The 23,150-nt window shown below is 44.2% G+C and overlaps 2 protein-coding genes across 2 annotated transcripts; both read right to left on the bottom strand.

Moving 5' to 3' along the window:
- Nucleotides 1-314: 314 nt before the first annotated feature.
- On the bottom strand, nt 315-3,624 carry LOC109470518 (probable chitinase 3). The gene is made up of 5 exons (XM_019769482.1): nt 3,432-3,624; nt 3,043-3,139; nt 1,781-1,977; nt 788-994; nt 315-419 (listed from the first exon to the last, which is right to left on the bottom strand). The coding sequence occupies exons 1-5, from the start codon at nt 3,504-3,506 to the stop codon at nt 315-317; spliced, it is 681 nt and encodes a 226-aa protein (XP_019625041.1). The 5' UTR covers nt 3,507-3,624.
- A 2,171-nt stretch (nt 3,625-5,795) lies between these two features.
- On the bottom strand, nt 5,796-18,747 carry LOC109470517. Its single transcript, XM_019769481.1, has 15 exons — nt 18,318-18,747; nt 17,554-17,649; nt 17,442-17,463; nt 16,578-16,650; nt 11,718-11,903; nt 10,942-11,111; nt 10,657-10,753; nt 9,889-10,037; nt 9,461-9,539; nt 9,290-9,355; nt 8,750-8,906; nt 8,095-8,249; nt 7,457-7,648; nt 6,744-6,901; nt 5,796-6,288 (listed from the first exon to the last, which is right to left on the bottom strand). The coding sequence occupies exons 1-15, from the start codon at nt 18,745-18,747 to the stop codon at nt 5,796-5,798; spliced, it is 2,523 nt and encodes an 840-aa protein (XP_019625040.1).
- Nucleotides 18,748-23,150: the final 4,403 nt, after the last annotated feature.

Raw genomic sequence — 23,150 nt, 5'->3', positions numbered from 1 at the left:
AAGATTTTCGATGTCAAGAAAAAGTGATTGCTAAAGATACACGTTAGGAAGGCGAATTGCTGATGTAAGAAAGGTGAGTGCGGAAGATGTATTTAAAAATGTAATAAATAAATAAATAAGTAAGAGGGGTTGTTGAAGGTCTAAGAAAAGGAAGGGTAATTTCTGAAGACGTGACAAATGAAAGTTGAGGTACGATGTAAATAGGGAGAATTACTGAAGGTATATATTTAAGAAAAGGAGTAGATAAATAAGGATGGGGACTTGCTAATGATGTAAGATATTTGAAAAAAGGTAACTGCTGGAGACGTAAGGAATCAACTTTTGCCGAAGATGAAAGATGGTACAGACAAGAGGCGAGCCGACATGCAGTCCTCACCCCGCAGGGCGCCGGTATGGCCCAGGGCCAGTTGCAGGCCATCCTGTCGGGGTCACACGGATAGACCCCCTATGACCGTCCAACTCCCCTGGCTAGCTACATTCTTTTAAGGCCGATACGATTTCTACTATTTATTCAGCCTGCAAAAGAGTCTGGTGGAGACTATATTACAGTTAGACGTAGGGAAATGGAAAGAAAAGAGGAATAAGTCAGACGTGAGACGCTGATACAGAACTGTTGAGAAGACAGGTCAAAGAGCTCACCAAGCCTCTACCAGGCTTCGGGAGGCGGCTGGAAAGAGTAGAAATCGGTCAACTTGATGGAGAGATAACATGCCGAGGGAGTTTCGCTAGAGGGTATGCTATCTCTCTATTTAACCGATTTCTACTCATTCCAGCCGCCTCCCGAAGCCATATAGAGGCTAGAGCTCACCCCGCATGGTGCCGGGACAGCCCAGGGCCAGTTGCAGGCCATCATCTCGGGGTGGAACACGGTCCCGTCCGGACACTCCCCGTCCAGCCCCTGGACTAGCCCCGGGAAACACTTGTAGTACTGCGTACAGCTGCCGGGCACCGGGTAGTTTCCAGGAGCCTTGTCAGCACACCGGGAGTCTTTGGTCTGCAGATGTATGATATACGTATACGTCGATGAAGGTTAGACACCCAGGCAATAATAGCAAGGAAATTGTTACTCGAGCAACTGGACGGGTTTTGAAAACTGTCATGAAAAACATGTCCAGTTGCTTGAGTAACAATTTCGTTTTGTATGTATGATATAATTTCTAGATTACAAAGCACCAAGAGTCTTTGGTCTGCAGATTTATGTATGTATGCATGAGATGATGTGTTGCGTATACAACAAAGAGAGATGAAATTGCTAGACTGATGCAACCTATGTTTCGCTATTTCATACACCTACGTATTACTGGTGCCTTGTCCACGCACCGAGAGTCTTTGGTCTGCAGATGTATGTTTGCATGTATGAGATAATTCGAAGCTTATACACTAAAGAGAGACTGATGCAAACCTACATTTGTTTCCCTATTTCATATACCTAAGCATCGCAGACAAGTTTAAATTTCTAATTAGTTGAGGCAAACCTTTGATGGAAAAATATACTACATCACAAAGAAGCGAAGAGGAGCCGTACTAGGTTGACAATGTATAACATGTACTAAGTATTCATTTTTACAATAAAGTTTATTATAAATTCATTTTTTACGATATTGTTGTACGGCAAAAGCTTACAATAGATAAAACTATTCCTGGCAAAATAAAGAGACAAAAGCACTGAGATGTCCTCTTTTGGATAAGTAATGCTATCTACAAGTAACAAGTTGTGTGAAAAGGGCGGAAGACACAAGAACGTCTTTCTACAACATCACCCATGATGCATCGTACCTACCCCACAAGGCCCTGCGACATTCATCGGCCAATCACAGCGCTGCGCGGCCTGATCGAACACGGGGTGCGGTCCGTCCGACCACCCCATGGCGCAAGCGCGGTGGAACGGGGTGTCGAAGCCGGCGACGCACTCGTAGTAAGAGTGGCAGTCCTGCGGGTCACTGTACAGGCCGGGCTGCCGGAGAGAGCAGGTGAAGGCTGCAGGAAAAACAGTATATCATAAGGCCACATCATCTTAATTTTATGGATGACATCCTCTGAAGACCCCCAAACTAGTGCGCCCGGGCGAATAAAAAACAATTCCGGCCAAAAATAAAAATGATACTAAGCGGTCGCAGGAATGCAAAGCTAGTAATGTGAATTTGCGGTTGTACATAGTGACGTATACGACAAGCCGGCACATCCTGGCTTTTTGCGGGATTTGTAAATCGGCACTGAGTTCTTGAGTCCCGAAGCTTCGGTACTCATGGGTGCCATTCTCCATAGTTACCACCTGATCCATATTGTGATCCATAAAATTAAGTCGGTGTGGCCTAAGCTGCTTGGTGACCCAAACTTCTATCACCCAATCTTCTTTCTAAGCACAAGAAATATCTACCATCCGAAATTCGTAACCCTACCAGTCCAGATCACGAGATATCAAAACCAGAAGTTTCTGGTAGCCTTCCTCAGGTTCGAATGACCAATTGCTAAAAACACGTGACCGTGTGGACACGTGACGTCACTATAGTTCATAAAAACAGTCGCAAATCTGCTCTGTATTTGAGGCAGGAAAAATGGAGTGATTTTGGGTGGATGGGTCAAACAGTGTTTCCTTCTCTATTATGGTCCTGCAATTTGTCATTTCGATGTGAGCCAAACAAAAACACCCCCGGCTGTATCTACCCTGTAACGTCCCAGACATGTTTGCTGCGTCATTCATGGGAAAACTTTACATTCGCTGGGCTCATCAAAGACACGTTTGCTCTTCGTTTAAGTGGTTTTACCTGACACTGTAAACATTGACGCTTAGCGATGCGCCTGTTTGGCCAAACTGGGACAGTCAACACCTCCTTTTCAAAGCCAGTTAGTTAGAGATTTACCAAAGACCGTGGGTCGCGAATTGGATCTTCTTTGGCCCGGGATCTTCCCTGGTATACTATCCCTTTATTTCGGCCAGTTTCTACTATTTTTCCAGCGATCCGCGGAGTCTGGTAGAGGCTAGTAAACTTTAAAAAAAACGCCGATCACGTTCTCTATGTTGAGGTATATTCCCTTTGTTACCTTCGATAACGTTCCCGCCGCTTCCCTCCCCGTCGTTACTGTCCGTCTGTACAGGGGAGTACACCGCCCAGGAGTGGATAAACCGCTCCATCTCATCCTGCGGACGCGGAAATAAACTCTTTACATCGAAGTTTTTTTTTTTCTTTTCATTTTGTAAAACTGAGAGTAGGGTGCAACAGGTACCATCTTGAAACAACGTCAGATGACTTACTGATGATTAGACTATTCCAAGAGCTAGTTTTGACCTAGCACATATTAAAAGAGCAACGGTTCCTTCTTGTTGCACGGCCCGATGCTGTAGACTCTACTACTTACTTTGTACCCCTTGTAATTAAAAACGTATACAATTCTATGCTCAATAAAACTTCAAATTTCAAATCAATACTTACCTTTAAGGGAGAAAGTTTTGCTCCGTTGGCGACCACAACGTACAGAAGGATGGCAGCAACACACCGGAAAGACATGGTGATTTCAGCTCCAAAAAGCGATGCAAAGAAACTATCTGAACAACCCGAATTTCCATGCTTTTAAAGTAAATTCTGTGTACTTTCTGATGACGTCGCCTTGTGACATAGTGTGAACAGCACACTTATGGTGACGCCAGCACAGTGTGTGTTCACGTCATCCTCACCTGTTTCGTTCCCAACTCATCGATCTTCTAACCGTTACTCCATTGTCTTTTTTAAGTGGGGGAGCTTCTGTTGTTGTTTGTGATGGACACATATTAGAACATGGCCACTGTATTAGAACAACCTACTTTTCTATTGGTTGTTTGCGCGTGACGTCACAGCCAATGGTTGACCCTTGGTTCGTCAGGTTTATAACCGTATATGACGTGTTTCACGTCATCATTACCCCATATTCACCTGGCCATTTTCAGGTTTGACCAACAAGTATGACGGAAATTACAATTTGGCGTCGGTGGCGCAACGGTTAGAGCGTTGGACTCGGAACCGAGAGGTCCCGGGTTCGATACTCACCATGGCCCGACGTTGTGCCCTTGGGAAAGGTACTTAACACGACTTCCCCACCTGTACGGTGGAGTGACGCCCACCGTGCCAAAAACACCCTACGGATTTGGTGCGCCGATGTGACAACATCTCATATTGGCCACTGAGAGCCGTAAAATTTATTTATACTTTTACATGACGAAAATTACGTGCATCGTAGTCATGTCAGCACTAACACCCTTATGAAGCACTATTCTTTGATTCTTTGCTCAGATGTGAATCAGAAGACGGTTGCCTAACTCTGCACATATTTGCCGGCGTGCTACCGACAGATGCGCGGTTTAGTTAGGCGGACTCTGGCGCGGCATTTGCTTCTCCAACACGTCTGGAATTTGCCCGAGGCAAACTGGCAGTCCTGCTGATGGATAATTCATGTAAGGCCTGAAGTCTTCAGGAAACAGGGGGATGGGAAGACGTTAATCTTTGTTTACCTCTTAAATGCATCCAAAGCGATTTCAGGGCAGCAAAACTGAAAATATTCTGAATAAGACAATCTTTGATATTGACACATACTGCTTCACATTAGCACATTTAAATCAGAATTTCATACTTTGGGCATTAAAAACTGCAGAAACAAGCCCCAAGATGAGTCCTTTATTTTCTGGGTGGTACCCTAAAAATCAGATCAGGGCTCTTGTAACCATTTCCGTCAGAATGTTGGAAATTTTTTCTCCATGTGGGTCAATATACGCTAGGATATTGTGGTTTAAACTCAGTATATAGATAAGTGACTGGAATATTGACCTTGAAAAATACCGCTTCCAAGCCCTAAAAACTGCACTGGATGAGATTGTGATTTTGCTCATATGACCTGTTTGTTTGTTCACATGGCTTGGACACGATAAATACTAAAATCACAAAACGCCTTTTATCAATAAAACGTGGGCTTATTCATTAGCCACTTCCTCCAAAAAAGACGCCAATCTCCTTAGTAATATATGTAAAATATTTTGTATGTTACCTTGCAAATACTAATAGCCTTTGGCTTTGGGAATAAGTTGGCAAACTTAACCACGCATCATTAATGACTGGATCCGAAGAAATTAACAATTAAGAATGTTGCTTTCGCTACACATTTGCAACTTGAATGATTTCATTCTAGAATCCAAAAGACAAAACCGTTTAAGCACCTTCTCAAACCAGGCTCCGACTATCATTCATTTAAACATTCCTTATAGATATGCTGGTTTGTCTTTAAAGCATTTCCCCACTTTTACATTATTCAGTCATCACGCACTCATAAATACTGTTTCTTATATCAGTCACTTCGACTTTATATTCATGAAAACAACACCGCGACGATCGTTCATTCATGGATTCATCATGCATATGCAGGTTCCTCTTCCGAGTGTCTTTGGGCGTGCACTGATCTACAAAGTAGGCGAAAGGCCATTATTTTGCAATCATTATCATATAAACGCAACCTTGATTCTAAGATGCCTTTAATTGTAATTCCACGAATCGTAACAGTATGTGTGTGGGTCAGTAAAACCCTTTACATATAAATAGCTACTCATTTAAAACTATAGATAGAATAATTATTTGTAGAGACATGCTATCTCTCTAACCAATATCATTTTATTTCTTCTACATGATTTTTCGTTCCATTCAAACACGTATTTTTCCATGTATACATATAGCAGCGTCATCCTTATTGAACGGAGACCTCTCAACCACACATTGCAACATTTAGTTTGTTATGTAGCAGAGGAACAGAATTGCAACATTTTGTGTCATGTTTCGTCAATCATCGTTCGTCACTTCGGAGCTGTCAGACGACGTCGAACTAACCCTGCTGACCCTGTGCCTCACGACTCTTTGCTGCGGCAAAACCTTCCCGCTGTTTAAAGCGTGGGTAGTCCCAGCCCTTGACAACATGCTGCCACACCTAGCAACCATGGTTTTGGGCCTCATCACGATGGGAGCGTCGAACTTCCTCGCCCGTCGGATGTCCTCCCGCTCCCGTTCGTCGCTCGGCGCGTCGGTAGGTTCCGCGATCTTTCGGGTGTTCTCGGCATTGTCCGGAAGGCCGAAGATGTCGTCACTAGGCCGACTTAAGGCGGACACGAGTCGGTTCACCTTCTTGGAGCGAAGCTTCTCCTCCGTGGGAGATCTTAGAGGAACGACGTCGAAGCGTCTGTGATGACGCAGCACTTCTTCCACGACTGTCTGTTTGTAAACGTCCCACTTCGACTGTTCCTGTAGCGCTATCAACAACGCCTCGGCTGAAGGGTACCTGCAAGGTAAATATACATTGTTTGCTTGTTTGTTTGTTTGTTTGTTTGTTTGTTTGTCTGTTTGTCTGTTTGTCTGTTTGTCTGTTTGTCTGTTTGTCTGTTTGTCTGTCTGTTTGCTTGTTTGTTTGTTTGTTTGTTTGTTTGCTTTTATTCATGAGAAGCTCAAATCGGTCTGGAGACGGCCTTTCATTGAAACCATTAGGGAAGATGTAAGGGTCATCAGACAAAATATTTACCAAGGATACACATATGTTTACGCCAATTAAAACTCTTATATCTAATACGTCGGTGAAGGTTAGACATCCAGATAATAATATACGCCAAAAACAGTTACTTAAGCTGGAAATGATTTTGGAAACGATCATGAACATATGCAGCTGCTTCAGTAACTGTTTTTGGTATATTATATCTAATACAAAAGGGCTGACCACAAATTCGACACTTCCATACTTACTTCTTTTCATATCCCAGGAGCTTGGCGTGTTCTGTGGCCTCGTCAGAAGCGATGTCCCTGAAGTTAGTCCGTTTGAGTCTGTAGATTCTCGTCCCGATCCCCAGACTCATCAATATCAGAGGTCCGGAGTCAGACACGCCCATGGTCTCCTGTAGGCCCTGTGGGAGATGAAATAAAGTGACTCACAGAAGACATGTCCATCTAGCCTGGAGTCCAGCCTTGTTAGCTTTAGTCCGCTCGCCAAGGTCCGCTTCCCCGCCAACCAGCGGACCTTGGGGAGCGGAATAAAGCTAACAAGGCTGGACTCCAGGCTAATTTACAACGGACAAATTGAGAATCTTAGACACAGAATCAAACTAATCGAATGAGTTAGCATCCAGCAGACTCCTTTACAGGTTGACTAAGTAGTAATCGAAATCAGCCTACAAATATATATATAATTGGCCAGGAGATCGGAGTTAGCCAGCCATAGCAGGCCAAATTGGACAAATTGCTTATCTATGCCTATAAGGGTTTGGGATAGGGTCAAGCATTGTTCTCGATAGTATAGTCTTTGCGTATCCAAGGTAGATCTGCCTCAGGCACGGTTCTTGATAAAGCACGGTTCTGGATAAAGCCTGGTTCTGAATAGTAGTGGACTATCAAGAACCGTGCCTGAGCATGGTTGATAAAGCACAGATACAACAATGGTTCTGGATACAAAAATAACTCACGAAGACGTCTCCTCTCTTCAGCAGTCCGATTTCCACGTAGACGACGTCGCTGGTCCTCCTGTCCCTGAGCTGGGCCTCGATGAGGGACCGGAGCGTCATGTCCAGCTCCTCGGGCGGCCTGCGCTGCCGCCCCGCCCGGTTCACCTCGTGCGACCCGTCGTCAACTTCCACAGTGAACACGTCCATGGACGCCTGTGGAAATACATTGGAACAAATCAACCAACAAAACCAACCAACCAACTTCGTGGGGTCGTGTGGCGTAGCGGCATAGTGCTCGACTCGGAACCAAGAGGTCCTGTGTTCGAGTCCTGACATGCCACCAATCTTGTGCCCTTGGGAAAGGCACTTAACACGAGAATACACGAGAATACCATGCAGTATCCTGGCAAAACTTTCAAAGATGAAACTAAACGAGCACAACATTCATCCCATTCTGAATTTTACAATATCTGGCAATGAAAAGGTCATGATGTCCACTATAGAACTTGACGATCAAAACACCCAGCAAAGACCTAAGATAATAAAAAAGCAATGAACCTACGACTTTGATCGGATAAATTTAGCATGACAGAACTAGCCAGTACGCTACAGAAGCTCTCTGAAGAGCCGAAGGGGTCGTTGACCGCTAGGTTACTGACCTGTGGATCTTGGTCGTTGTCCTCTGGGTGGTCCCCGCGGATCGAACGGAGCATGCGCTCTGACCTGCTGCGCATGCTCTCTGACCTGTCCACAGATGTCTCCTCCTCTTCCTCGTCACTCTCCGAGTTTTCGTCCCCCTCTAAAATGGCGTTTCCTGCATTTTTGACGGGATTTCAAAGTAAGAAGAAATGTTCCCATTCTTTTTATTTGTACCTCTGTGTGTGTGTGTGTCTGTGTGTGTGTGTCTGTGTGTGTGTTTCTGTGTGTGTGTGTGTGTGTGTGTGTGTGTGTGTGTGTGTGTGTGTGTGTGTGTGTGTGTGTGTGTGTGTGTGTGTGTGTGTGTGTGTGTGTGTGTGTGTGTGTGTGTGTGTGTGTGTGTGTGTGTGTGTGTGTGTGTGTGTGTGTCGGGGTGTCCTGCCTACGGGCATTTATATCCACACGAACAGAATAGTTTACAGACTCTGATCGGCATCTCTACTGGTAGAATAGCCGAAGATTCTGCCGGATTGCCATCTCTACCCTGGGCTGACATACATGTATCCACATACGATTTTGAATAGAATAATACCTCTTGTATGTAAACTCGTACGTCGTGTGACAATGAAACCATAGATTTTCGATAAGATACGGGTAAAAATACGACCCCTTTCTCACCATGGAAGATATCGTCGTCTGCCTCGATGACGTCATCGTGAACTGCGAACGAGACCCTCCTTGTGTTGACGTCACTTGGTGGGTCTCCCCTCAGGCTGGCAGGGCGGGTCAGACTCTCCTTCTCCAGGACAAGGCTCTTCAGAACCTTACACTGTCCCTGAAAGGGAGAGTAGAAAGAAAGGATCTTTAAGTCTCAGCTGTTAAACAGCTTGTTGCATCGTTGATGAAAGCTCCTTGGTTCAACAAATTGCTTCATTGGCTTACTGACAAACTTCGTTCAATAATCGCCAACTAGTGGCATTCTTCGGATAGTAGTACATGTGTTTTGCAATTAATCTGTCTTTTTTACGTTAAATGTTGTCTTAGATCCTTCTCGGCAGTTTGTTTTGTCACAACCAGTCTTTTTTGGACACAAACTGGCATGACAAACTCAAAGGTACTTATTTTTAAACTTGTAAAATGTATCCAAATTCCAGTCTCCCTGTTGTTGTATAACTTTGTTTTGTTTGTTTGTTTGTTTGTTTGGGAACGGCTTCTTACCTCCACACACACGTAAATCCACTCGTCCACTTCGCTGTCGTCCACTATGATGTGGTCGGACTTGAACTGGAAAGAAAATTTGAAAATAAGACGATAGAAAAAAACACGAATGAAACCACAAAAAGCTACAGAAGACATAACTTTCATAAACAGACTTATTTCTATTCCCACCTCTTGCATTTGTGTCTCAATACACAGCTGACGAAGCGCGTCCGACTGCCAATAGCGATGTGTAAACAGCGGCACCTGTCTGTTAAGGGAGGAAGTGCAGGGGCAATTCGTAGATTATGAAATTGAAATTGATACTGCTTTTGGGTGGACGAACGCAACTGATTGGGCAGATACCCCAATGTAAAGAAAGTTGTACACCTAGAAAGGTTACATTTACCCTCACACGGCATAGCCTACCTAATAAACTACTGTTCTGTTTATTCTTATTCAAACACATACGTAGTACAAGTACATAGTAACCAGCCCCTGTCCTGCCACTTGCTACATTATCTATTCCACACCACAGAGTGTCTCCTCACCAGTTACCATGGTGACAGCCGTCTGGTCCAGGGAATTGACCATAGTTGCGTATAACTTGAGCAACTAACCTGAGAAATTTGACTCTTTCGTCCAGCTCTGCGTCAAAGATCTTGGGACAAACTTCGGCGAAAATCTTGTCGTCCACAATCAGGAGTTCACAGGGTTCTCTCACGGTCACACTGGCAGTACGGGGGCAGCCACGGAGAAGAGCGATTTCCTGTATAAAACGGTGGGATTGAGTGGATAGAAACAAGCACAATGCCTAGTGCAAAAGCGCCTCTATCACGCCTTGCGATATTGTTATGTACTGCAGTGTGATGGCATCTGTCCTTGGTGCTGAAAACGTTTCGTACCAAAAGGGGTGTTTCATCGGGCAAAATCTCTTGACGAATAGTGAGTCTAATTTAAAAGAAACTCAAACGCTAATGTTGTAAGGTGGTGGATGCTACCGTTGCTACTATATAGCCTGATTAAGTCGCTTTACGGTTGTCGCCCAACACCCCCCCCCCGAAAAAGGGGAGGGGCCACTAAATCCGCGGTCGGCAAAGCTTGCGTTACACAGACTAGTTACTACCTATTCTCCAAGTAGATCCTAGGGTACACAACAAAGTTTCAAATTGGCCAGGCAGTATCAATTGGCAAGAGAGGGTCCAATACGCCAACCATTGGACCCTTTCTGGCCAATTTGATACTTTTTCTTTTGCCACCCTAGGATCTGTTTGGAGATAACAGACTAGCTACTACCTACCCCGAAAGAGTCTCCCCTGCCCAGCACGGCCTCGGTGCGCATGAAGGCCTCGCCCGTGGCCTGGTTAGTGTCCTCGGCGTTCACGAACACGGAGCCCAGTGAGCGTAGCGAAGTAGAACGAGTACACGAAGTAGAACCCGGATCCGGGGTGGCCCTTCCGCAGGACAACCCGCTCCGCCTCCACACTGGGAAAAACAAACGGGACTAAACCACCGAGTGAGCGTAGCGAGGTAGAACGAGTGCGCGAAGTAAAACTTGGAGTCCGGGTGGCCCTTTCGCAGCACTGGACAGGAAGCACACATACAAAACACACACACACACACACACACACACACACAAACACACAAATACTATAACAGAAGTGTGTACTCACAACTGATACAGGATAGACCTGCACATGATGCCCTGTATCCGTGGAGAGAACACGCGGAAAGCCTTTAGACACCGCAGCAGTGCGTGCAGCTTGCGGCACTCCTGGTCCGTGCGCCACCGCGGAGGCTTCCCCATGATGTCCGTGGCCCACCGCGGTAGCCGCATCGTCGCCTAAGGAAAACGGAAAACAGCTGGCTAGGGTACTTTGTTTTCCTCAAACAATGTACTATCTTCATGATAGTAGTTATGTTTTGACATCTTGGTTTGCCAGTCGGTGTTCTCAAACTCGTATCCCTTTGGCGTAAAGCCGGAGGTCTCGTGTTTGAGGAGAGCTATACCTTAGCAATCAGACCATGGCTACGCCCTGCTCTATCATACAAGACAGTTTCAAGCTCTCCCCTCACAGATTAGCCTTTTATGATTTTTTTTATGAGCCTTGGCAAAACCAATTGAAATACAACCTTGGAGAACCCTGCTACAGTCAAGTTGTGAAACTTCCTCCCGCGGGATGTAGCGAATACCATACTAACATAACTTCAAATGCAAAGTTAATGCCCATTTCAGTGCTACTCGTCAGCGTACTGTACTATATAGCAAATGTTTTCTGTACTGCTGCTATGCTGAGGTGTCAGTCATAGCTTGGGAAAAAAACAACGTCTAGGAAGCAAAGAAGCCATTCTTATTTCTGTTGATCTCGTAACAGCGGTAGTTCTCTAAGGACCATGATCAACAGGTTATTGCTTTAAAGTTTTCTTTGTGCTAGCTAGTACCGCTTACCTCTGTCCTCCTGGCGTACATGTCCTTGTTGAAGGCTAGCACCTTCTCGTCGTGCTGCAGAGTGTGGAACCGCATCTCTGCGGCGGTGGGCACGGTCCTGTCCCGGGAGAGGGCCGTCATCGCGAGTCGGAGCCGGTACACCAGGATAACTAACCTCACGGCGTGGTAGAATCTGGCCAGACCACTCTGTAATGTACAGGGATATGAATATAGAGTTTAACATGTATAAGCTGCAATGATACAATATTCCGCCGGGGGGCCTTCACTGCTAACCGCGGGGCCTGTGAAACGTACAGGAGTTATACGTTCATGAATAAGCTGCAATGATACAGTATTGCGCCAGAGCCTCGTCGTGATTAACCACAGTCGGTACATATGCGGACACTCCCAGCTTTGTAACTCAACCCTACATATAGACTCTTGCATCGACCCCAGTGTTAAAGAGAATAAGGAACAAGAATTAGTCATGCACTGGTATAATAATTGTGCTGACCACTTGTATAATCGCATCTGCTACTAATGGGAAACCAATGTTCACTGCAACTTGTGTTTTGACTTCAAAAATTGGGGCGAGAAAATGAGTCCCAATTTTTACCAAATGCCTCCCGGTTGCTGGGACGATGTTTGGGCATTTTCATCCCTATCTAATCCCTTCTCACGCCACGTTTAACACAATCTGCTGCTGGACTAGTACTCAAACGGAATTCAAAAGTACGTCGAGTGGAACAGATTGGTTACTGTTGTGACAATTAAGTAAACATCACCGAGTTACGGAGACGATTTGAAAGATATTTTTGGTTCACCCCAAGGAAGTGAAGTGTTGATTTTTGTCTTGCCTTTGTGCATGTGTGCGTGCGTGCGTGCGTGCTTTACATTGAATTGTATTGTATTGTGTGTATGTGTGTGTGTGTGTGTGTGTGTATGTGTGTGTGTGTGTGTGTGTGTGTGTGTGTGTGTGTGTGTGTGTGTGTGTGTGTGTGTGTGTGTGTGTGTGTGTGTGTGTCTGTGTGTGTGTGTATGTGTGTGTGTGTGTATGTGTGTGTGTGTGTACATGTGCGTTTGCGTGTTTCTCTCTCTCTCTCTGTACATGTGTGTATGTGTGTCAACGACAGTAAGACCGGCTTAAGGCGAAAATCACTTTACCCTTTACCAACAGAAAAGATTATAAGTAATTCGAGAATTTAAAAACCATAAGACACAGAAACTAATAATCCTCAGGATCCCACCTCAATGAGATCTCTGACAACAAAGCGATTAAGCACACAATCACAGAATCCACGCAGAGAACCGCGTTTTGTTCCAAACAAGTCAGATGTCTAATGTTAATCTCAGAGCTACTTAAAGGATCAACGTGCCTCAAATTAGTCTTAAGAGAAAAGGCGCATTGTCTGGGATCACTGCTCACAGATACACATCTGTAGTCCGCGTTTCTTTGGAAAATTAGGAAATATGATACACAGCATTTAAATCTAATTGTTTTTCAGTTCGTATTTTCAATCTGATATTTGGTAAGGATTGTCTGCATCATCTTTTTCTATGCTGTTAACTTTTGTTTCGGAGCATACCAATGATAATAGTCAACGCGGTTGGAAAGGTCGAGAAAGAAAATGACGATTTGTTATGCTTGAATGAAAAGTATACGATATAGTTTGATCAATGAGGTTTAAAATCAAGCCTCCTTGGTTTGATAAATAAACTAGTAATTTGAAAATTCTGGAAACAATTAAACGTTTGCTTTAGGGTGATCTTTCCTGTCGTTCTGCTTCTTCCCTTTCATTGTTTAATCCATCATCCTATCATTCGTCTCTTCTCTCCATCAAAGTGTGACAATTATACATGATAGATCATGACACATCACCCTCCCCCCTACTGACATCATACATCACTGACATCACAGGTAAGACTAACAAGCACAGTCTTGATACCAGGCTGTTTCCAGAGCATACATACTAGTATACCCGCTTCTTAGCCTAGATGCCAGATAGTTTCTAGGGAATACGTTCGCAGTCCAGCTGCTCGAATATAGGGCTCTATGGCAACTTCGGCATGCCTCATCCAAGAACTTCTACGACAGCCACCCTGATTTAGACCTTGGAAAACGAGGTAAAGTTTCCATGACCCTTCCATAGGGCCATGTTGGCCCTACAGCCAAGACGCTTGCCTATGTAGGCCTGGAAACAGTCTGGAAGCCAGGCTAGACAAGCTACACTTGTATAGAATGAGAAATGTTGCATCTGATATTTGTAACACGTCTATGTAGGCATGGAAACAGTCTGGGAGCCAGGCTAGACAAACTTCAGTTAGACAGAAGAAGAAAAGTTGTATCTGAGGCTTGTAAAACATCTATGTAGACCTGGAGACAGTCTGGTATCCAGCTTAGTCAAGGCACAGTTGGATATAAGAAGAAAGGTTGCATCTGAGGCTTGTAAAAGATCTATGTGGGCCTGGAAAAAGTCTGGGAGCCAGGCTAGGCAAGCTACAGTTGAAACGTTGTATCTGAGGCTTGTATTAAACATTTGTGCAGGCATGGAAACAGTCTGGGAGCCAGGCTAGACAATCGACAAGCTACAGTTGGAAAAAAGAAGAAATGGTTCAATGGGTCTTCCGAGTCTTGTAAAAACATCTTGAAAAGTAAATCAGCCGGCGGCACTTCATTTCGTGTCGTCTGTCTGCTTGGCGTCGGCTCGTGAAAAAACAAAACATGAAGGACCTTCCTTGTCAGGTATCACATGTCTATTATATATAGTGATTGATCATGAAAGATGCCACAGGTCGAATAATTGACCACCGATTTTTGTCTTATGTCTTGCGGTGAGTCTATCGTAAGAATACCAAGGATTTGCGACAAACAAATATTTCTGTCGCATATCACCCAAGTTTTGCACGACACTCACACAACTGTCCCAAGAACGTCCTCAATTTGTAAACTTGTCATACTAAGAACTTGAGTTACTGAGAATGATTTTGTTTTTGACGCAGCATATATTTGTACTACTGTCGTCCTCCTTTTGTTTTCACCACACTAAATCTTTGTTCTGTGTACACTAGGCTCTATTTAGAATCAACGTTGATAAGTTGAATGGGCTACCCAGCTATGTTAATGCGACATAAGTACACAAACACTGCGAATGTGACTGTACATTTCATAGGTGAGGGGTTGTAGGTCAGTTACGGTAGCCTCCATAGCATGCCAAAAACTGGGGGTCTTCGGGGTCTTTTGGATCTTTTAGGTGCTATTTTCTGATTGCATATAGACAACATAGCCGGCCTGGTTGAATTACCCCCGTTTTTTAGAACTGGGCTAATCAGAAAACAGCCGAAGACCACCAAACCCCCAGTTCTATAAGCCTGCTACGGAGGCTAATCAGAAAACAGCCGAAGACCACCAAACCCCCAGTTCTATAAGCCTGCTACGGAGGCTACTAGTAATCAGAAAACAGCCGAAGACCACCAAACCCCCAGTTCTATATGCCTGCTACGTACATGTAGGCCACCCAGCTTTGTTAAGATGGCATATATAGTAAATAGATACTGCGAATGTGACTGCACGTTTTATATGTGAGGAGTTGAGGATCAGTTACTGCCTGGAGGCATCTTCCGCATGTTTCACCCGAGCCTTAGTGTGGGGTAACAAAAACAACAGGTCTCCATGGTCGGTCTGACGGGTCCGGGAGATTTATATGTTTGGTCACGTAACAGACAACAGACGAGTGTTGGGGGAGAAGTCCTATCAACGGTACCATCAGTCTAAACAGACAACGCGAGGTTGCACAAGCGAGTATGATTTATTGTAATCTCATCAGGTGTGAATAAAAAAACTGCGAAAACGTCGTCGTAAGTTACAATATCAAAGAACGCCGCCTGTCCAACAGTAAACCCGTCTCGTCCAACAGATCGTAAAATTTCCTATTCCTGTTCATTTGTCTAAAGAAAGCTATCATTAAGTCTCAAACTAATATTCATTTGCTTGTAATCTTAAGTTTAAAATGTGTGTAGAAAGTGAGGTTAAAATTAAGAAAAACTACTAAATATACAATGAAAGCCGCGACTGCTGTGTTGAGGAAACACCAATTAGATTGTTGATTCTTGGATTGAAAAAAAATCAAACATTGTCAAACTGAAAGATTAACAGTAAAACAGCTTGTGTTTGTGTGTGTGTGGAGGGGGGGGTCTGTACCTCGGTACACATCAAGGAGCTTAAAAATCACATTAAGCTCATTGGTTTTGGGGAGTGAATAGTAAGAATTTAAGTTTCCTTTCCAACCCCTCTGTGTTTTTTTTGGGGGGGGGCATTTGCTATTTTATTGACTTCAAAACGATCTAAAGAAATAAATCGATGAAGCTAAGTAATGATAGGACATTCACCCCTTCCTAATGATTGCGCATGCTCCGCCGCGGGGCATGACGGGTGCCATAAATCTCATCATCAATCTTTTCTCGAGAAGACATAAAAACAGGAAAAACCGGTCCGTTGCTAGGATACAGCCCTATAAACACGGGTAGACAAATCGGAAACGCCGCTAAAGTGTATTAAACCATCATTTACTTACCAGATCACTCAAGTTGAAGAATAACCAAACAAAATCCACTGTATCACACTAGTACTCCTACTGTATCACAATCCACGCCGTGGATTTCAAGAAATAGTTGTAAATATTGGCCAGCCCACAGATATACTGTACTCCAATGACAAGCCCTCTGGCAAAATAGTATTCCCTTTATTTACGGCAGAATTCTACATTTTTCAGTCCACTAAAAGGTATTGCAGAGACTACTACACCCCTGCCGTCTTTCCGTAGTGCATTCATTGTAAATTAAAATTATACGAGTGCAAATAGAGTGACAAAAAGTGTAACATACCTTTTCCCCCTCTCGCCAGTTCTGTCTACTGTGTGTGGCCCTTTCCCGCGCCCGCTTCCATACCGCAACACATCTGGAAAACGGGAAAACTCGTATTAAAAAGAAATTATATATTGTGCAACAATTGTTCAAAATACAGCGTATGACATCTACATCTATAACAATATACGCACTATATATAAGACTTACAAAGACTGTGTAGTATGGAATGAGAATGTTCTTTTACACTCATTGGTGGGATTTCTAGCGTCTAGGATTTTAAATATATATTGTCCTATATGTACAATGCAGGGTTGTCGGATTTCATTATGTACTTGGCTTTGCTATTGGAATCCGTTCACAGAAATCCTAGTGTAGAAAATAATAGTCCTGAATATAGTAAAATGCACATATCAACATATATCAAATGACACCTGTGACAAACACGGACAAAAGGCTTGAGTTAATTAGACTGTCCAAATCCCCGGCGTCCTCACTAATTAAAAGTCATCAGTGTGTGAAAAGTTAGTCCCCTGTCGCACGCACCTTAAAGCTTGCGATTTAGCAAGTGCTTTATATGAGATATCATACATATACCTCTTTAAGTACATGTATCAACGTAATTTCGCTGGTGTACCATAGAAGCTACGACAGTGTTTACGTTTATGTTTACGACACATTCACGTCTGGTCTATGAATTTCCTCCATTTGTTTTGGTCGTACACCTGTCGCAAAGCCGTCGTACGGCCTATCCTCAAGTCGCAAACCTGTCGTACTACACGTGTGATAGGGTCATGTATCGTACACACTCCTCTTGTATAAGAACACAAAACGAAAGAAATAATCATACGATGATCCTACGACAAGTCTGTGTATCGTATGTACCTGGCTGCCTGGAACGCGGGGTTGTGCCCAGTCATTTATATAACAACACACAAGTAAATAATCGTACGACGATCCTACGACAAGTCGTACCTGGCTGCCTGGAAGGCGGGATTGTGCAGCAGGCGGAAGCTGTCTCGCTGCTCGGGCGTCATCCGGCTCAGCCGCCGCCGGAGGGACTCGCGCTTCACCCGGGACCACGCCTCCGTTACTACGGGAAAGGAAGGAGGGAATGAACAAGACCTTTAATTTTATTGTGCATACATACCCACTGGGTTAAGCACAGCTCACAACAGAAGAATAGAATACAGATAACGTTACGAATGTACATTGTTACATGTAAGTAGCTACAGCAAAGTAAATTCGGTTTCTTCTCGTTTCTTAGTAATGGTTAAAAGGTAAGAACAGGTATGTTTAATAATCGAAGGTTTGTCTCTAGTACATTTGTAATTTGATTAGAAATATAGATTTGACTGTACAGCTTAGGTGTATGAAGTAGGGAAACATGAATATATATTCGATTGTATCAGACTATAAAGTTCTTCTCTCTTTTTGGTGTATACTTAATAGTTTACATTCTATTACAAACAGTTTCTGATGATCAGAAGGAGAAATAAAAGTTGGTGAACGAAGAGGAGGGAAAATGAACTTTAAACACTGTTTAAAAGCGTTTGATTCATTGAATGATTCACATGACATACTACAAGCGAATTACACAACAGGAGTAGTCCGTCTACAATACACATTTTGTGAGATAGAGTTTAAGTTGTTTGTTTATCGCAATACAAAAGAACAACACAATGCTAGTACATGTACCTAAGAGCTAAGACAAGATCAACAGACGACAAAGCAATGTACACACACACATATCTTACGTACCGTATCTAGTCACGTCCTGTTGGCTTTCCGATATCAGAGGCGAAGCTGTGTAAGACCGGTGAGTCCTCGGTCTCTGTACCGCGCTGTCACCGTCCGAGTCCGTCACCGAAAGGCACCGGTCCTTGTCAGAAGGCGTCCTCGGGGAGAAGGACGTCCTTGGCCGAAAGACGTGCGAGTCCGCCCCGGTGAGAGGGTACGAGGCCGTGAGGGGCTTGCGTCTGTTCTCTGCCGTGCACGACTGCGGTCTCAGGTACAGCCGCTTGTCGAACAAATTATTTCTGCTCAGGGTGGGCCTCGCGGAGCTGACTTGGCGCGGACTCGTGAAAAACGTCGGCGTTTCCGCTAGAAGGTGCCGTAACGCTCTCTGTCGCCGCTCGGCGCCGGTCGACGCGAACCCCGCCCGGGGAACTGTGTCCGGCCCGGCCGCCATGCCGAGACTCTATCGTCCCTCTCTCCCTGACACAAGTCGTGCAGCGTCGCTGGAAACAAACATTAGACCAATAAGTCTACATATGTCATAACCAAAGGACTGTAAGCAAGGAGATCAGTCTCTAAATGTTGAACGAAACTAAGAACACTGAAAGTACCCCTTGACTAAACCGTCTTCGTGTAAAGGCGTCGTCTCGCTAGACTAGAATACTAGTAGTCACTTCACTCATATCTATTTCACGCGTACCTAATCCTTATGTACTTACGATAACGCCAATCTGCGTGCTATCACTTCACAATCATGTACGAAAATCCCTCTCGAAGAGACGCCCTCGTGTTTAAACTCAAGTCTTCACGGAAGCTAGAAGACGCACCGACCCAGAAAAACACCGTAACCAACACCAGCGGTTGTTGTTACTAGTATATTCAGTACCGTGTTCCATACAAAACCATGCCCAGGCACGGTTCTGGATAGTTTACGCCTGGTACATACCTACTAGCCTCTACCAGGCTTCGAGAGGCGGCTGGCAACAGTAGTTTAATCGGCCAAATAGAGAGATAGCATGCCAAGGGAGTTTGGTCGGCTGGAAATAACAATTCGGGAGCGGCAAACTGTACTCTCCAGCCGACCAAACTCCATTGGCATGCTATCTCTCTATTTGGCCGATTTCTACTCTTTCCAGCCGCCTCCCGAAGCCTGGTAGAGGCTACAAACCTACATCACTGGATACACAGGGATGTACCCAGAACCTTGCCTGATCCTAACCTAACCAATTCAGGCACAGAACTAGATAGGCACGGTTCTGGATACAATAGTGTGTACAGTACGTACCGTGTGTATGAATGAATGGTCCTCGCGAAGTCACCTCACCATGCGGCCTGCGTGCGCGCCGCCGTTGTCTGGGTGAAGCGAGTCGCCCTTGCGGTAATCAGGCATCTTACCGGGATCTTAGCTCGGACAGTCCAAGACAAAAGACTTCAAGGCGTCCACTGAAGTTTTCGTAAACCACCAAGACTCTGTAAGGACAATCTCCAAGACGACGACAAGCATTCAGGCTAAGATCTTCAAAGAATAACGTTCAAAAAGTCCCGGTCAAGTATATGTACGTCCTACGACAGGCTTACGATGATACACAGTAGTGTTCGGACAAAGAGAGTCGCGGTTGTGTCGTTCAAAGTGACGGAAAAGATTGTCGTAGATTCTTGTCGATGGTCGGGTCTGTCGTATGGCCTTGCTGAAAATCCTACGGCCTTTGCATGCGGAAGTAACTGCGATTCTGACGATCGCTACAATAGAAATCCCGAAATCAAATCTAGCTCTGTTTCCCTCGGCGCGTGGTAGGACAAAAAAAACTCTCGCCCGAAACCTCGCGAGAACTTACGTGTGTACACGTTGCCATGACGACCGTCTGTCGCGTTCTAACGTTGCCATGGCTACACGGCTCGACACGGTATAGATAACAGTGTCGTCCCTCCCGCAATGGGGATAATTTGTCGCCCCTTTCACTTGCAAAGGACTCACGCCGGCAAATTAACCTGTTTGGGGACAAACTAACAACAGGTGGATTAACGATAAGGGTGTGTGTAAATATGCACAGGGGCGATACACGACAGTAGACATAGATAGTAGATACTAGTACATGTTAGCCTCCAAACGCATGCCAAGAACTGGGGGTTTGGGGGCCTTCATGGTCTATGGGGGCTTTTTTATATGCTATTTTCTGATTGCACATGGACAACTTAGCCGGCATGGTTGAATTACCCCAGGTTTTTTTGGGGCTAATCAGAAAACAGCCGAAGACCACCAAACCCCCAGTTCTATAAGCCTGCTACGAAGGCTACCTCCATCAGGCCTTTCTACGGGAATACGGATCGTAGAATTCGGCAAAAGGGAGATTAAAATTGGTCAGGGGACTCAGTCTGGGGAAGTTTGGTTCTTTCCCTCCGCGGCCAGTCAAGCCTACAAGGCGGCCAAACTCCCCTGGCAAGTATTCTCCTATATATAGCCAGTGTAGTTAGTCTAGTAACTCAATTCAGAAACAAACTTGTCTTTATACTCATTCTCAGTCACTACTGATGAAACATAGTGGATGCTATCTGAAACGTCTGACTCTTCTTTTTTCTCCAATTGTTTGTTTGATTCATGTTGCTTTTGTATCTAAGGTTTAGTTTTTGTTATAGACATTACTAGTCTGTTAAACTAAGGGGGGGGGGCATTATGTAGATTTTAATTCCTAAAAGACAAGGCGGCAGAACTATATGTACATTTATCTGATACCGTCATAGACATACTACACAGTCTTTTGTAAGGCGGCACCAATGTCTAGACATGGATACCGCACTTACTTAGATTAAAATCATTGTAATTATTTCTTGTTTCTATTTTTTACTCCATGTAGTAGGTGTAAATGATCACACGAAAGCCTCTGTACTTTGCTCTTTCAAGTATGTAAATCATAATTATCTTATCTGCCATTATATACAACTAGAGAAACATGTCACATGCCTGATGGTCAGATATGAGGTTATAGGTCATACAGAACCTGTAATTTTGCTGCAGGTAACAGTATAATTATCTGTGTTTGTGATATACTTACTGGACACGATATTTCTTAGCATTTGAAAAGCCTGTGTTCATTTATTTATGTTATCTGCTGTTAAAATTAGCCTTCTTGTTTAAACTAATCGTTGAAACACTAATAGCAGGATACTGATTCGTATAGACGCGTGTGAACACGTGAAAAATTTGACTTATTTTACCTGGGGTCATTTTGTACGGGCACTGTTTTCATGTTCACAATTTTACAGTTTTTAACTGTTTTCCAGAACGTAAGGGTTGTAGAGGATTTTTCTTCTAGCTCGTACTCACTCCCACGCCGGCTAGTTTTTCTACGGTTACAAGCACCGGCATGCTTTTAGACACAAAAACCGAGACACTACCAGATACAAGTAGGATACTTATAATATGCTTCGTGAACACCACAATGTCTTTCATACAAATTATGTAGAACTAAACATGTATAATTGTGAATAAGACGTAATAAAACCAACAGGCTGTCAGGTTTTACGCAAATAAAAAATAACGGCTCTTGGTGGCGCACCAAATGTGTAGTGTCTTTTTGACACACATTTAGACAGATTAGGCTAAGAGGCTGGATGGGCGTCACTCCACCGTACATGATGCATGGGGAAGTCGCGTAAAGTACCTTTCAGAAGGATACAACGCCGGAGTATGGTGAGTATCGAACTCGGGACCTATTGGTTCCGAGTCCAACACTCCAATCATTGCGCCACCGACGCAAATAAACCATTCATTTATTCATTCCTTTATTCATCCGCCCATTCATTGACTGAAGTACCGCCCCACTGCCAGACACGCCCCGACTCAAGACAACTTCAGCCGGCACTTCGTGGGAACGAGATCGCCTCAACAGCCCTCCTTGAGGAGTCAAACCGTAAACTTATTATTCAAACTTAAGGATGATACACACACCGGGGTTTGAGACTCTCGGGGATTAGGTCGTTATGCGGCGGTCTGATCTTCTAATCTTTAATTATTTTAGGGGCCAAAACATGTTATTTTTTTGGTTCCCGATCATTTTAAAATCTGTAGAGTCACTGATGACTTTATGATATACATACACCTGGCACTTCGGAGAATTTATCCAGCAGCTTGACTTGTTTTGCACTGTATTTTTCGTAAAACAAATATAAATAGAGCAAGAGCACAAAATGAAAAAAAGGACTTTTCGAAAACTTGTATCTAAACTATGCTCGATCTCTAAAACTGTGAGAAACAATGTACCACCCCCCCCCCCGTGTATCTTCCAGTATTTTTTAACGTAACCCGAAAACAACGAAAAACTAAATCAGTGTGGCCCATATACTACTAGTTGTATGCAGATATATTTAAACTGATTTGCCACAAATGATTCTCTTCTTGCCAGAAGATGTTGCATTTTTGCCGTACTTGCCACAATGTTGCCGTTTCTCCCCGCCCCACACCTTATCAGTGATACATCTGTAGACTTTGTAGCGAACCGGTCTGTGATAAGCGTTAATTGTACGTAATGACAGAATTACTCATGTTTGTGTACTCGCGCGCTTGTTCAAAGGTTTCGGTCACAGCAGAGTCAATGTTATCTCTCCGTTATTTCAACAAAAGTGCAATCTACCTGAGTGCCTGTTTATCAACATTGTTGCGGAGCTGTGTGTCAGAGAATGTCCTTGTCACAACATTGCGATGTAGCCATTCGTTACAGTAGCCTGTACTAGGGTGCCTGAGTTGGTGGGAAAATAGTACAACTCTACCTACCTACCTACCTACCTACCTACCTACCTACCTACCTACCTACCGACCTACCTACCTACCTACCTACCTACCTACCTACCGACCGACCGACC

The sequence above is a fragment of the Branchiostoma belcheri genome, unplaced genomic scaffold (genome assembly GCF_001625305.1).
Source record: "Branchiostoma belcheri isolate BF01 breed outbred unplaced genomic scaffold, Haploidv18h27 scaffold229, whole genome shotgun sequence".
In the NCBI taxonomy this organism is placed as follows: Eukaryota; Metazoa; Chordata; class Leptocardii; order Amphioxiformes; family Branchiostomatidae; genus Branchiostoma; species Branchiostoma belcheri.
Note: the sequence above shows the minus strand (reverse complement) of the source record. Positions and strands in the feature narration are given on the sequence as shown.

Bases quoted from the DNA above. Each gene is read 5' to 3' on its own strand.
- LOC109470518 (XM_019769482.1), bottom strand. From the start codon at position 3,506: ATGTCTTTCCGGTGTGTTGCTGCCATCCTTCTGTACGTTGTGGTCGCC. The intron at 3,140-3,431 runs GTAAGTATTGAT...CCGCGTCCGCAG, and splicing joins CAAAACTTTCTCCCTTAAAG to GATGAGATGGAGCGGTTTAT. The intron at 420-787 runs GCTTCGGGAGGC...TGACCCCGACAG, and splicing joins TGAGCTCTAGCCTCTATATG to GATGGCCTGCAACTGGCCCT.
- LOC109470517 (XM_019769481.1), bottom strand. From the start codon at position 18,747: ATGGCGGCCGGGCCGGACACAGTTCCCCGGGCGGGGTTCGCGTCGACC. The intron at 17,650-18,317 runs GTACGTAAGATA...CCTTTCCCGTAG, and splicing joins ACAGGACGTGACTAGATACG to TAACGGAGGCGTGGTCCCGG. The intron at 17,464-17,553 runs ATCCCGCCTTCC...TGACTGGGCACA, and splicing joins CAGCTTCCGCCTGCTGCACA to ACCCCGCGTTCCAGGCAGCC.